Source organism: Akanthomyces muscarius, assembly GCF_028009165.1.
Source record: "Akanthomyces muscarius strain Ve6 chromosome Unknown contig_15, whole genome shotgun sequence".
Classification (NCBI taxonomy): Eukaryota; Fungi; Ascomycota; class Sordariomycetes; order Hypocreales; family Cordycipitaceae; genus Akanthomyces; species Akanthomyces muscarius.
The window spans coordinates 524605-536942 of NW_026611615.1; the positions used below are offsets into that span (position 1 = coordinate 524605).

General features: G+C 55.0%; 6 protein-coding genes across 6 annotated transcripts; 2 read left to right on the top strand and 4 right to left on the bottom strand.

Moving 5' to 3' along the window:
- Nucleotides 1-8: 8 nt before the first annotated feature.
- LMH87_007901 (uncharacterized protein) lies at nt 9-1211 on the top strand (the record flags this gene model as incomplete). The annotated part of the gene is made up of 3 exons (XM_056200835.1): nt 9-278; nt 346-797; nt 854-1211. The coding sequence occupies 3 exons, from the start codon at nt 9-11 to the stop codon at nt 1209-1211; spliced, it is 1080 nt and encodes a 359-aa protein (XP_056057771.1).
- A 1275-nt stretch (nt 1212-2486) lies between these two features.
- LMH87_007902 (uncharacterized protein) lies at nt 2487-3101 on the bottom strand (the record flags this gene model as incomplete). Its single annotated transcript, XM_056200846.1, has 3 exons — nt 2487-2916; nt 2975-2988; nt 3045-3101. 3 exons carry the CDS (start codon nt 3099-3101, stop codon nt 2487-2489), a joined length of 501 nt encoding a protein of 166 aa, XP_056057772.1.
- A 779-nt stretch (nt 3102-3880) lies between these two features.
- On the bottom strand, nt 3881-4622 carry LMH87_007903 (uncharacterized protein; the record flags this gene model as incomplete). Its single annotated transcript, XM_056200857.1, has 2 exons — nt 3881-4360; nt 4449-4622. 2 exons carry the CDS (start codon nt 4620-4622, stop codon nt 3881-3883), a joined length of 654 nt encoding a protein of 217 aa, XP_056057773.1.
- Nucleotides 4623-7420: 2798 nt separating this feature from the next.
- Nucleotides 7421-8182, bottom strand: LMH87_007904 (uncharacterized protein; the record flags this gene model as incomplete). The annotated part of the gene is made up of 1 exon (XM_056200870.1): nt 7421-8182. The coding sequence occupies one exon, from the start codon at nt 8180-8182 to the stop codon at nt 7421-7423; it is 762 nt and encodes a 253-aa protein (XP_056057774.1).
- A 142-nt stretch (nt 8183-8324) lies between these two features.
- On the bottom strand, nt 8325-10358 carry LMH87_007905 (uncharacterized protein; the record flags this gene model as incomplete). The annotated part of the gene is made up of 1 exon (XM_056200883.1): nt 8325-10358. One exon carries the CDS (start codon nt 10356-10358, stop codon nt 8325-8327), a length of 2034 nt encoding a protein of 677 aa, XP_056057775.1.
- A 1126-nt stretch (nt 10359-11484) lies between these two features.
- Nucleotides 11485-12168, top strand: LMH87_007906 (uncharacterized protein; the record flags this gene model as incomplete). The annotated part of the gene is made up of 3 exons (XM_056200896.1): nt 11485-11778; nt 11833-12049; nt 12110-12168. The coding sequence occupies 3 exons, from the start codon at nt 11485-11487 to the stop codon at nt 12166-12168; spliced, it is 570 nt and encodes a 189-aa protein (XP_056057776.1).
- Nucleotides 12169-12338: the final 170 nt, after the last annotated feature.

A 12338-nucleotide genomic window follows, 5' to 3' on the forward strand; every position in this document is an offset into this window, starting at 1 on the left:
AACTCATCATGTCGGGACTCTTTGGATCCGCGACATCGGCAGCGTCGGCCACGTCGAATGCGCTCGGCGACCTCAAGTCAGACGTGGCGCTGAGCGATCCTCCCACCGACACCATCACGGCACTGTCCTTTTCGCCTGGCCAGAGCCAGCAGGACTTCCTTGCCATCTCCAGCTGGGATAACAAAGTCCGCATCTACGAGATCAACCAGAACGGCCAGAGCCAGGGCCGCCACGCGTTTGAGCACAGCCAGCCCGTCTTTGACTGCGACTTTTCCAAGGTGAGTTTTCCTACGTGCTCGATGCGACGCCATGCCCTACGGCAAATCCTAACAGAGGGACGTCTAGGATGGAACCAAAATCGCCTCCGCATCGGCCGACAAGAACGTCAAGGTCTGCGACCTCGCCTCGCAGCAGGACATTGTCATTGGCACCCACGACCAGCCCGTGCGCTCGTGCCGCTTCTTCGACAGCAGCGGCACCCCCATGGTGGTGACCGGCTCGTGGGACAAGACCGTCAAGTACTGGGATCTGCGTCAGCAGGGCGCTGCGGCTACCCTGCAGTGCCAGGAGCGCGTGTACACGGCCGACGTGCGCGACAACCTGTGTGTCGTAGGCACCGCCGACCGTTACATCAACATTGTCAACCTCAAGGACCCGACCAAGATCTACAAGACGCTCCAGAGCCCGCTCAAATGGCAGACCAGAGTAGTTAGTTGTTTCACTGACGCTGCCGGCTTTGCGATTGGCAGCATTGAGGGGCGCTGCGCGATTCAATACGTCGAGGACAAGGATTCTACGTTTGTGCCCCCCCTCTACATCTCCTTGTCCTGGAAATGCTTGCTAACATTTACAGATCAAACTTTTCTTTCAAGTGCCACCGCGATCCCGTCGTCAACAACAGCGTCAGCGTGCACGCCGTCAACGCCATCTCCTTCCACCCCGTCCACGGCACCTTTAGCACCGCGGGCTCGGACGGCACCTTTCACTTCTGGGACAAGGACGCCAAGCACCGCCTCAAGGGCTACCCCAACGTCGGAGGCAGCATCACCGCCACGACCTTTAACAAGAGCGGCACCATCTTTGCCTACGCCGTCGGCTACGACTGGAGTAAGGGGTACCAGCATAATACGCAAAACTACCCCATCAAGGTCATGCTGCACCCCGTCAACAATGACGAGTGCAGGCCTCGCCCGTCGACGAAGAAGCGGTAGAGGAAGAGACGGAGGATATGGTGTCTGGTGGTAGATTTCCGTTTCATTTTCTCGTGCCAAGGATTAGAAACCGTGCTGCAATTTGGATGAAGAACCTTGTTAGACAAGGAGGCGATACCAGGGCTGCTGAAAGAAAGGACGATATAAAATCCCAATAAGTAAAGAACAAATGTTCTGTATAGTAGTTAGTTATGATGGCCAGGGCTTAGTATAAATGAATTTGCTGCACTCGAGGAACTACACTGCGTGTGTCCATGTTTTGTAGTCTGGTGGTGCACCCTGGAATCGAAGTGTTGAGACTCGATTGCTACACCCCATTGTGATCCACAGCTGTAAAACGCCGTGATACAAACAAAGAAGATCGAATTACGTCTCTAGTAAAAATGGCAGGCCGTCAGGTGAGAACTGAACCGATGAGCACAGCATTACAAAAGTTAAGAGTCTGCCACATGTATAATTGGAAATAACGAGCCGACCGGTCATCCCATCATGGCGAAACTCCGATGTCGTCTAGTGGTTTTAGGATCCTGCGCTTTCAAGATTTATTGAGTGCCGCAGTGGCCGGGGTTCGATTCCCCGCATCGGAGATCCATCTTTTTTATTTTTGCTCGCAATTCTCTGAACTGCTGTCGTTTGGATTCTAAAGGCCCTTTTAGCTTTTTGTGGTGCTACGAAAGCCAAAGGTGGAAGCCCAGTCTGCTATCGTACGGACAATGAACGAGTTGCAGACTTCTGTTTTCTGTACGTGTCCATGCAAGCAGGTTTTCTTTTCTTCTTCTTCTTCTTCCTCTTCTTGTAGAAGGTACAAGTAAATGGGCAAAAAAAGAAGGGAACTCGGATGTGTTTCGCGAGTACGTACAGGCTTACGCCAACATTGACGTTCTGCTCTTGAAGACTTGCGGCTTGCCGCATAACCACTGATTGCGACTTGCTTTATAGACCATGTCTGACGAGCGCTCTAACATGTACGGCCATAGCCGAGTGACAAATTCTGGATCCCGTCTGATCTCCGAGCGACAACCACTCGAGCGCCCGAATAGTAGCTGGGTCGGTGACGACCAGCGAACTCCGGGTGTTGTACATTTTTTGTATTTTTAGAATGCATTCCTACCTCCCTTTTTGCCATAATCACAGACACACTCACAATACCACTAAAACACTGCATATCCAGAGTTGTGCGTTGGATCCGGATGATTGTAACGAAGATGCTGTCCACTACTTGTACAGACCGCAACCTTTCTGACTCTGCGTTGCCACGCCGTCGCGCTTTGCTGTTTATAGGCCGCCGAAAGCAGCAGCCCAGTCCAGGACCGTGAAGACGGCATCCAGGACCGTGATGCGATCCAGGCCTTTGCCCATGATCCAGCGGTCCGAGCTGCGGCTCCGGGTAAAGTTGAGCACCGCCTGCGAGCAGTTGCCGATGCCCAGCACAATCAGCACCATGAAGTCGGGCGAAAAGTCGCCGTCGGCGTTGCGGATCGAAAAGGCGGCGGTGCTGCCGGTGACGGCGCGCCTGAAGAGGCCGTAGACGCGAAAGACGGCGAGCGCGGCCATGGCCGTGTTCATGCCCCCGAGGTAGGCCATGACGTCGTGGTGCCAGGCGTCGCCAGAAGGCAGGGCCGCGACGGCGGCGTCGGGGGAAGAGCGGCGCAGGGAGAGCTTGCGCATCATGAAATCCTGGCGGAAGGAGAAGTGGTAGAATGCGCTGTGGGAGGTGGGAGTGTTAGCAGCTGGGGGATGTCCGGTTGGGAAGCTGGGCGTACCTGGTGAACCAGAGCTGGAGGGCCATGTGTTAGTCGGCACGAGAGGGCATGACGTTGCTAGAGGACATACGGCATTGCCAACATAGAGGGCTTTGAGAAAGCTGGGCTGGGCCAGAGTCGAAGACATGGTGAAGATGGTTCCGCGTGTTGTAACGGTGTTGTGTGGGTTCAGAGCCGTGTGAGTGATGCTAGCGACCGGAGGTTTGTAGCTGCAATTGGTCGTGAAGGACTGCGGCTGCACAACTTTGATGAGATGAGATGAATGGGTTTGAAATTTAAAGGATAAAAGAATCAAATAGGACGTAGGAAAGATACGAATAGCTAGGACTAATACGACAGAAGCTCGCGTGAGTCTGCCTTCGCTGACTGCCCCAGTCTTTCGAACCTCGGCATTCTCCACCTAGGAAGCTAAAGCTGGCGATAGCCGTGCATGAATGGATGAATCGGGAAATACTGTTTAAAGACGAGACGAAGAATCTCGCTAGTGGGCAGGAATGGAAAACCAAGGCAAGCTTCACGAGAGGATATTAGACTGTGGTGGTAGACAAAAGACATGCTTGCATTGGGAAGCTCTCCGGCGTTTCCGCGAGGAGCTGCAGTGTATTAGGTAGATGGATTGTACAGTAAGCTATGCCAATAGGTAGAGGTACAAGAAAAAAAGCTAGTTAAAAAGAGTTTGTGTTTTGTTTTGCAGGGAATGCCTCGCATGCACTATGCTCGTGGCATTATGCCAGCCTGCGTGTTGTATATATATATAGTGGTGTTGCAACACCGTTGTCCACTGGACAGGTTTCCTTTGAGGTGATTGGAGCAAGAAACAGATTGCAAAGGAAAAAGAAAATGTGCCGAGAGAAGCAAATGGTCATCAAGAGTCATTAGAGTAAGGATTGGTCCTTGAGAGGCCAATTAGATGGTCTTGGGGACGGGACCGAGAACGTCGTCGACCATGCCCTTCCAGAAGTCACGGATCATGTGGCCGTGCTCGGCGGCTGTGCTGCCGCTGCCGTCGGCAGCAGGCGCGTCATGCGCAAACTTGAGCTCGATGCCGTCGAGCGAGAGGCCCTCGACGGCGGAGAGCGGCGTGGCGGGCGCGACTCGGTCGGGCTCGGCGGCGAAGATGGTGGGCTTGGAGAAGGCGACCTCGGGGGCGGACGGCGCGAGGGCGTGCGCGGCGCCGTAGTTGTCGGGGAGAAGAGGGACGCGCGGGCCGGCGGCGACGGGGGCTGCGGAGGAAAAGTCCATGGTGGGCAGGATCATGGCGTCGAGGTGCGTCGGGGGCACGCCGACCTGGCTGGCGCTCGAGTGGAAGGTCTGCATGAGCGGGCGGGGCCGGTCGGCGATGCTGGGCTGGGGAGTAGGGCGGTGGGTGGTGGTGATGCCACGGGACTGTGCGGGAGGGAGGATGCGTGTCAGCAGCGGCTGCTCGGTGACAAGAAGGGAGGGATTGAGGAGAGGGCAAGTGATGGAGACGTACCTTGTTGTGCTCGCGGTCGCGGAGGAGATCGGCATACTTGGGCATGAGAGGAGCGCCGCCGTGGTGAGCGGTGCTGTCGAGGAGGGAGCCGCTGCTGCGGGAGACGGCGGCGGGCGCGGCGGTCGAGCTGATGGCGCGGGAGAGCTTGGCGACGGGAGCAGTGACTCTAGACATGATGGCGGCGATGTGTGTGTGTTTGTGTGTGTGATGGGGGGGAAAGAGGTCTTGTGGTGGTTTGAAGTTTTGTTGAGGGCCCGTGTAAATGGGGGAGCGCTGTACTTGACAGAAGTGCAGGAGTGGCAAGCAGATTTGTAGACGTGCAGATTAGAAGAGTCAGGCGGCGGACTTGAGTGTATTGAAAAGCTTTTGTACGTAAGAGGAGCGAGCACCAGCGAGCAGAGCTAGGAGCAGAGATGAAGCCAGGAGCTGGAAGAGGGGAGAGGGAACAGGATGGGAGCGAGGAGGGCGCGTGACGGATGCTTTTAAATGTTGAAGCCGACAATCCCAGCGGGCGCAGCAGTGATGGGGACGGGGTGTGTGCGCGAGGCCCTGCTGGTCTGGAGAGGTACCTGCAGAATCCAGCAGAGTAGCGCGTGGCGACGAGGTACCTTTTTAGACAGCGGGTTGCTGGGTAAGGGGAACATGGGGGATTACCAAGAATGCCACCCAAAACAGTGAGCTTTTAGTGAGATGGCCCGCTGCAAGCTCCAGCAGCTGCACCGCTGTGTGTGTGTGTGTGTCTGGACAGTGAGTGGGCCTGGATATCTCTGCCTACCTTGGAGAAGCTCTGTATCTACCTACCTACCTATCTATCCGTATCAGTACTGAGAAGTCAGAGTTGATTGCTGTACACACCCCTCCTCGTGCTTCCTATCAACGGGCATATTTTGGTGAGTCCCTCCTTGCCTGTGGTCCCTAGAAGCTGGCTCCCATCTTGCCGTGGCAGCTTCAGTTTTCCCCGCTAGCGGCCCTCGCCCGCCGCCGCTATCCAACGGCTCCGACACCGCTGCGAGTACGCAAGCCAGCGCCAACACGTAAAGCTATTTGCGAACCTCTGATGAGCACAAAGATGCCTCTTCAGCAGCAGTCGTCATCTCTTCTTCGTTTCCTGAAAGCAATAGGTCTGGTGAGTAAACTGCACCCCCCCTCCCGGGATCCGAAACCCGCTCTGCGTGTAAGACACCACTTTACGCTTATTTTGTATTACTCCCTCTCGCACCACCATGACCCCGTCCGCCGTAGTAATGGTGCATATCTGCCAAGCGAACCGTGTCTCCCCAAGAAACGTGTGCTGCATCGCTGATTGCCACGGGGCCACACAGATACCAGACTGCCATGGTCCGTATACGTTTCTGGAATGATGCTACCCTCCCTGCCAAATGCAGCAGTGGTTCAATTCTCCGAACCCCCCGCGACCTCTTGTCTGACACGTTGACAAACACACAAATACCGCCAAGAGCCATACCTCCTCGACTGAAAACTTGCAACTTTTCCAACCCCTTCTTCTTTTTCTTGCCCAACACGGGGGACACATGCAAGGGCACAGCCAAGCGGTCTAGACGTTTTCCAGGAATAGCTACGCGCGGCCATCGTTGGGGAAACAAGATGAACCAACTGGGATGAGGGAGGGGAGGGGGCTTTGCTGTTGGAGAGAACCTCTTGGCGATACAGGTGCAGGCACGCAGCGCCATCTTCTGGCGCTCCGGCCCCACTCGGGACCAGTCCCGGATGGTCCCCTCGTCTCCATTCCCAGGCCAAGTCTCAACCATGTTGGGGGATCTACCTTGCTAGCCTGTTGCCTGCGACATGGCATCTAGGCTGCTGGAGTCTCTTTTGCGGTGAAGCGTTTGGCGCTAGAAGACGGCCAGCGAATGCTGACGGAACAAACTACCTTGTGGATGCAGAGGTTGAGAGGCCGCGACAAGCATCTCAGCATGCCACGCGCGCCTCGTGGGGAGTTCACGTCGGGGTTCGTTGCCATCTCGCGATAGGAAATCCCGTTGCTTCTGGGACCATCTCTTTTGAAATCTGACATGATGGGGATGGCTGCCTGGCTGGGCTTTGGTCTGCTTACATCCGAGATCCCGTGCAGCCTTGGCTTGGCTTGGTTCGCCGTCACGATTGCAGCCAAGAATGATAGATGCTCTGCCAAGTCTGCTTCCAAGCCAAGAAAACAAAACCACTAAACCAAAGACACAACATGATCTTTCCAGTATCCGTAAAAAGCGTCAAATTACGTTGTGTTTTTGCGTGAAATGAATTTCCAGGGTTGTTGGGTCATGTGTGGTGTCGGTCCTCAACCAAATCTTAGACACCGCCCCCTCCTAGTCCCAAAGCCACCATCCAACATGCCGGCAACCGCGTGTCCATCCCCCAAAGGCCTGTACGGATACGGGCATCCTCCAATGGGGGACTTTTCCCTTTTCTTCATTCTTCGACGTCGGTTTCTTTCTCTTGGACTTTGTGCGAAAGCCGAACCCTTTTGTCAAAAGCCATTGCCAGATCACAAACTGCGGAGCTGACGGCCTCTCGTCTCATCCTGGGGGCAAGCAGCGTCTCAGACTACCCGTTGCACTGACACTGGCTTACTGCTTGCTGTGACATTGGAATTGAGTTTGATGCGACACTATTATTAGTTTTGTAGATTGGCACCAGTTCTCCGCAGGGGGCACGTGCCGCCCATCAATCTCGGCATCTCATCTGCCCAAAAGGCGCCCAAGACACGTTATTACGGTAATTTGCGTCGTATCCGAGCTTCTTTGCAACGTCTTGGCGCGACGGTCTATGATACAAGCATAAATTTTGACTCATTCCAAAACATTAAACTGAATTGAGCGCTAATAAGGGACTGCTTTTTTTTTTCTACGCCGTCCCAGCGATGATGGGTATTGGGTGCCCTCTTCCAAGTGCTTCGGGGTACATCCCACGCCCTCACTTTGCTTAGACCACCGGCCGTGTGTAAACGCAACCCATCAGCTTCTCCCGCCCTCTTCCCGTTCCCGCCGTTGCTTTTCCTCTTCCACATCCACCAGGCCGAACAGCACCGGCCCAATCTTGACACCCCACCCGCCGACGTCGTTGCCGCTGCCGTACCCGAGCACACGGCCCCCGAGGTCCAGGCCGCCAAAGGCCAGCCGGGAGCGAGACTGGTCCGTCGCTGTGTCCTGCGCGCTCTCCTCTGCAGCGTTGCCGCGCTCTCCGTCCAGCGCTGCTATTCCTGTAGCTTGCGCGGGCTTCTCGGTCGCCGCCGCCGGAGGACGGTATTCGGAGGCTTGATGAGCTGCGCGCGGAGGTTCCACGTAGCCCTCGACCCAGCCCTCGGGCCGGACCTCGTCGCGGAGGCTGCCGCTGGTCGCCTGCGATGTGGCCTCGTTGTACGAGGGTGGCGGGTTCTCGCTGCCGGAGGACATGATGCGCGATTTGTTCTGCGAGCAGTAATGATCTTTTGCGTATGGATAACCGCCTGGAATCGATCTGGGTTCTGGTGCGAAAGTTGAGAGCTGCTCTGGTGAGACTTTCATGAGCTTTTTCATCACATATTTGAGGGCATCACAAGGCTGCGCCGCGCGACTTCTGACTGGCTGCGGCTTGACCGAGTGGCTTGCCTCATGGGCTAGAACGCGTGGCCGCAATCCCTTTCTACGCGCAATTGCTGTCGTGGCCTGCTTCCACTTCGTGATGATTTTACGTATTTGCTCTCCAGAATTCGGTTTAAACTTATGAGCACGTCGCATGTCGCTTGTCACCGTACTTCCACCGCGAACAGAAAGAGAACAATACGACTATCATGCAGGAGTACAGTTTCACACCTTTGGCTTGATGGCAGCAGTCTTTTTGTCAGCCGCAGCGCGTACGAAGTACAAGCCACAATCCAAGTCAACGTAGCTCTAAAATCCTAAACTCGCTCATAGTCTTCTCAAATACCTCTGTTCTGTACTCGGAGAGCCCAAAACTATAGCATCGGCCAACGTGCTCCCAGTATTCGCCTCCATCACGGAGGATAGAGGCGCTGTCGCTGCGGTTGAGCAGGCAAAGCTGGTCGCCGCACTTTGCTCCCACGGGCGCCACGACAAGATAGCCAAGCGACGTTTCGGCAACGCATGTATAATCAAGCTCCCTAATTTCCAGGACAGTCCGCAGACATAGGTCAAGCACTTCGGGATCGGACCAGTGGCCGTGCCAAGCCGGTTGCAGCAGCAGCGGAAGCCATTTCTTCATCGCCTCCAGCTCTTCTGGAACAAAGTCGCAGCCATAGACTGCGCAGAGTGATTTGGTGAAGTGACTTTCGGATTCGGTAGATAATCCAAGCTTCTCCAACGCAATTTCGGGTTGCACTGGCAGCGTGCCCGTTTCTGGACCGTGAATCAGAGCCCGCACAAACCCAAAGAAGCGTATCATGACATCGTCATCATCAGGATCCGATGTCTCCAGAACGTCCTTCATGAGTGTGCGAAATAGGCCCTGCAACGACGCGCATCCTGTCGGATACTGTGCATGTCGGCTGCAGTACGCGGCAACAAAGTCAAAAAGCCCTCGGCCGTTCTTGATGTCGTTGAGTTTGTCAATCTTGACAATTGTGTCAAGCGAGATGGCGGGAACGAAGAGACTAAGACCGTCTGCTCGAGGTAGCGGCGCATCGCTTGGGAAGACTTTACTGTCAGCGGTTCGCGGTGACAGCAGGAGGTGCGGTGTATAGACCTTTGTGCCGAGAGAGAAATTGGGCACCCACGACGGGACGATGCGCGCGAGGTCCTTGTTCTCGTCATCGCCGTCTGCCACTTGGCCGATGCCAGCTTCTCCGAGAAGATCAAGATGGTTATACGCCCAATTGTCATCTTTGGTCTGCAACAGCGTGACCTCTTCCAGCCACCACTGCATGAACCGGGCATACAGCGTGCTGAGCTGCGACGTGGGGGAGTAATCGGGGTCAAAGCCCATTTTCGTAAGCGCCATGGTGCCGTAGATGAGATCCCTGGGGTCCGTCGCTCGGAGGTCGTTTCCGGCCCATGCCAGATTGACCCTCAGCAGACGATCATTCTTGTCGCTCTCCCGCGCATCGCTGATCCGCAGGACAGACTTCCATCCGAGCAGGTTGTCATAGGTCAGAAAGTTCCACACGGATGTGATGAGCCAGTCGGGACGGACAAGTACTCGGTTCCGTGCAATGTCCTTCGTGGATTGGACCCATTTCAGCACGGCAAAGAGAGCATCGGGGTCCAGAGACTTGCTCTCCGAGATGATGAGCAAGCGTTGTGCCAGAACCAGCTCTTGTAAGACCCACGCGCGATGCCAGTACTCCAGATAAAGAAATTGCCGCAAAAGCTTCCAGCGTTTGCTTGCGTCGAATTGGTCCTCCAATAGCCCGACGTCGGCGTCAATAAGATCTGGGTGTTTTTGCAGCCAGCTGATATTCTCGTCCATCGACGCATTTGCGGGAATGTCCTTGATTTCGTCGCGTACGCGATGAAGCGTGTCGATGCTGAGCTCTATCGCCTCGTTGAGAGGACCGAGGGACGCAATAACAAGCTCTGCCGTTGCGTAGAGCTGGCCCATGAGCTTCACCTGTTGCTCTCGCTCCCGGGTGTCGCCCTGGTTGATGCATACGGCGTCTGTCCAAAAGTAAAAGTCCGCATCCATCCGCGCCGGGAACTCGCCACCCCAATGCTGCGCGGCATGATGAAGAGCACAGGCCAAATTGGACGTGATGGGTATGTGCTGGTCATTGACGGTGACGAATTCGTTTTTTACGTCGTCGCCCCAAAGATAGGACAGGGCCGTAAAAGGCGGGCAGCTCTGGAGAGTGCTTGTTACTAGCTCCCACCGCTGAGCGGCGCCGCTGGAAGAGCAGAGGTGCAGCAATCGTATCTCGCCATTGGAGCTATCGAGGGCTTGGTAGATATCGGCAGCCATTTTCCCCTTCAGAAAAGGAAAAAGGATCGAGCCTCAAACGACGATCAGCAGCGTGACGCGCTCTGGGTGATGCTGACTCTCGCGCCGATCTTCTTCCACAGCTAGCGTCCCCATGACGATGGAATCGCGGCCGCAGAGAGCTAATCTGGACTGGACTTGAGATGACCTGGTAGTTCGACTTGAGAAGCAAAGTATAGAACCTGCCGAACCGCCACTTCGGACATTCTTTCGCACTAGTTTGGCGCGGGGTTGACTTCTTAGACCGGTCATCAATCGTTCTGTTGTGCACTGGAAGTGAGCCCAAAAGCTACTGGGGTCAAATATGTCTTAGCTCGGCCGCTGCCTACTGATACTCGGCAGCATTGCTGGAATTTTCAACAATACTCACGAGACCGCAACAGCCAGTAGGAGTCGCAATCAGTAGCACGACTATGGCGAAAGCAACGCTCGGCTGCACCTGGTGCCTGTCAGCATCTGCAGCTTCATGCCATTGTTATTGTGGCGCAAGGGCAGCGCTGCAAAAAGAGCCACTCGAAATCCTTTGCAAACGGACCCCGCGCCAATGTCGTCGATATTAAATGCATGTCTCTGCGTTCGATTGCTGGCCAGAACGGCGTCCCACCTACGAAGGAGGGTCCAGCTGAAGGTGCTGAAATGAAATGGACGGCGGGCGACAGACAGCTGAGATGGTGGAAGCTGCAGCTTGCCCATTGAGGCAAACAAACTCCCATATTTCGTAAAACCGCTGGAGCATGGGCATTTCAGAGGTGCAGTCAGCGACATAAATGCCTCCCAGCTCCCAATGTTTCACTCCTTGATTGCCAGGTTCTGCCCGGCGACCAATTGTACATCATTTCTCCTGCAGGAAATGGCTTTAATAGTGCCAGTACTGTGTCTCGTATTGATGCAAGAAAAAGGCTGGGATGGCCCGCTGCAGGTTACATGCATGGCCTTGGCGCGTTGGAGCTGAATACTTGCAGCAGCGTCGTGCAGGGCTCGCCGGCTGGCCGCAGCTGTACCACAGACAGATTCGGGTATAAATACTCAGCGCAGAGGAGCATTTTTCTCTCTTTTGTCTATTTAAACACTCTACAGAAATCTTGATTACTAGCAAAAACTCGTCGCAATGTGGTTCTCCAAGATCATGCTCGCTGCCTCGTCCGCCACCGCGGCTCTTGCGTGTACGCTGCCGACGGACACGCCCAGCAACACCATCAACCAGGGCTTTGCCATCCAGGTCCAGAATGCGTCCTACCCCATTATTCACAACCGTTTGATGAACCAATGGGCCGCCGGTGGGGGTGATCAGCACCTGTATCTGAGCCCGGCTGGCGCCGCTGCGGGCGACTTGACTCTTGTGAACGGCGTCATCACGCAGCTCAAAGGCGGCAAGACAATCAGGGCTGTCATCAACGGCGAGGTATGAGCGCGTGTGTTGCTGCAATTGATGTACACCCGCTAATGGACGTACCAGTACACGGCCTCTGACGACACCACCAAAATGTTCATGACGGAGCGCGGTGATCCTCGTGCAATTTACGACGTCAGGTACGGATGCAACCCGGACACCGACGCCGTGCAGACGGAGCTCGTCTTCAAAGAACGGTCCGGTGTCACGGGCGGCCATTTGTGCATCAGGTCGGCATCCGGCAACCGACACGAATTCCGCTATTCGCCCCCAGGAAATACCCGTAAGTAATTTCTGCATGGTCGTGCGCATCTTGGTGCAAGAAATGCTAACACGTGCGTAGTTGTCGACAGTCCCAGCCGACTCTGCATCAAGGTCACACTGGCTGTTGTTAGAAGCTAGAGCACCGCCGTATTATTATGTTGATAGAAAGTGTGCTTGGAATTATGACAATATATATACAGTATTAAATATTTCAGCTGACAGAGCCCTTGTCAAAAGAACTGACCCCATGATATATATCGTGTAAGAATATCTATGCTCGCTTGTGATGCATGTGCTGTCTGGCTTTC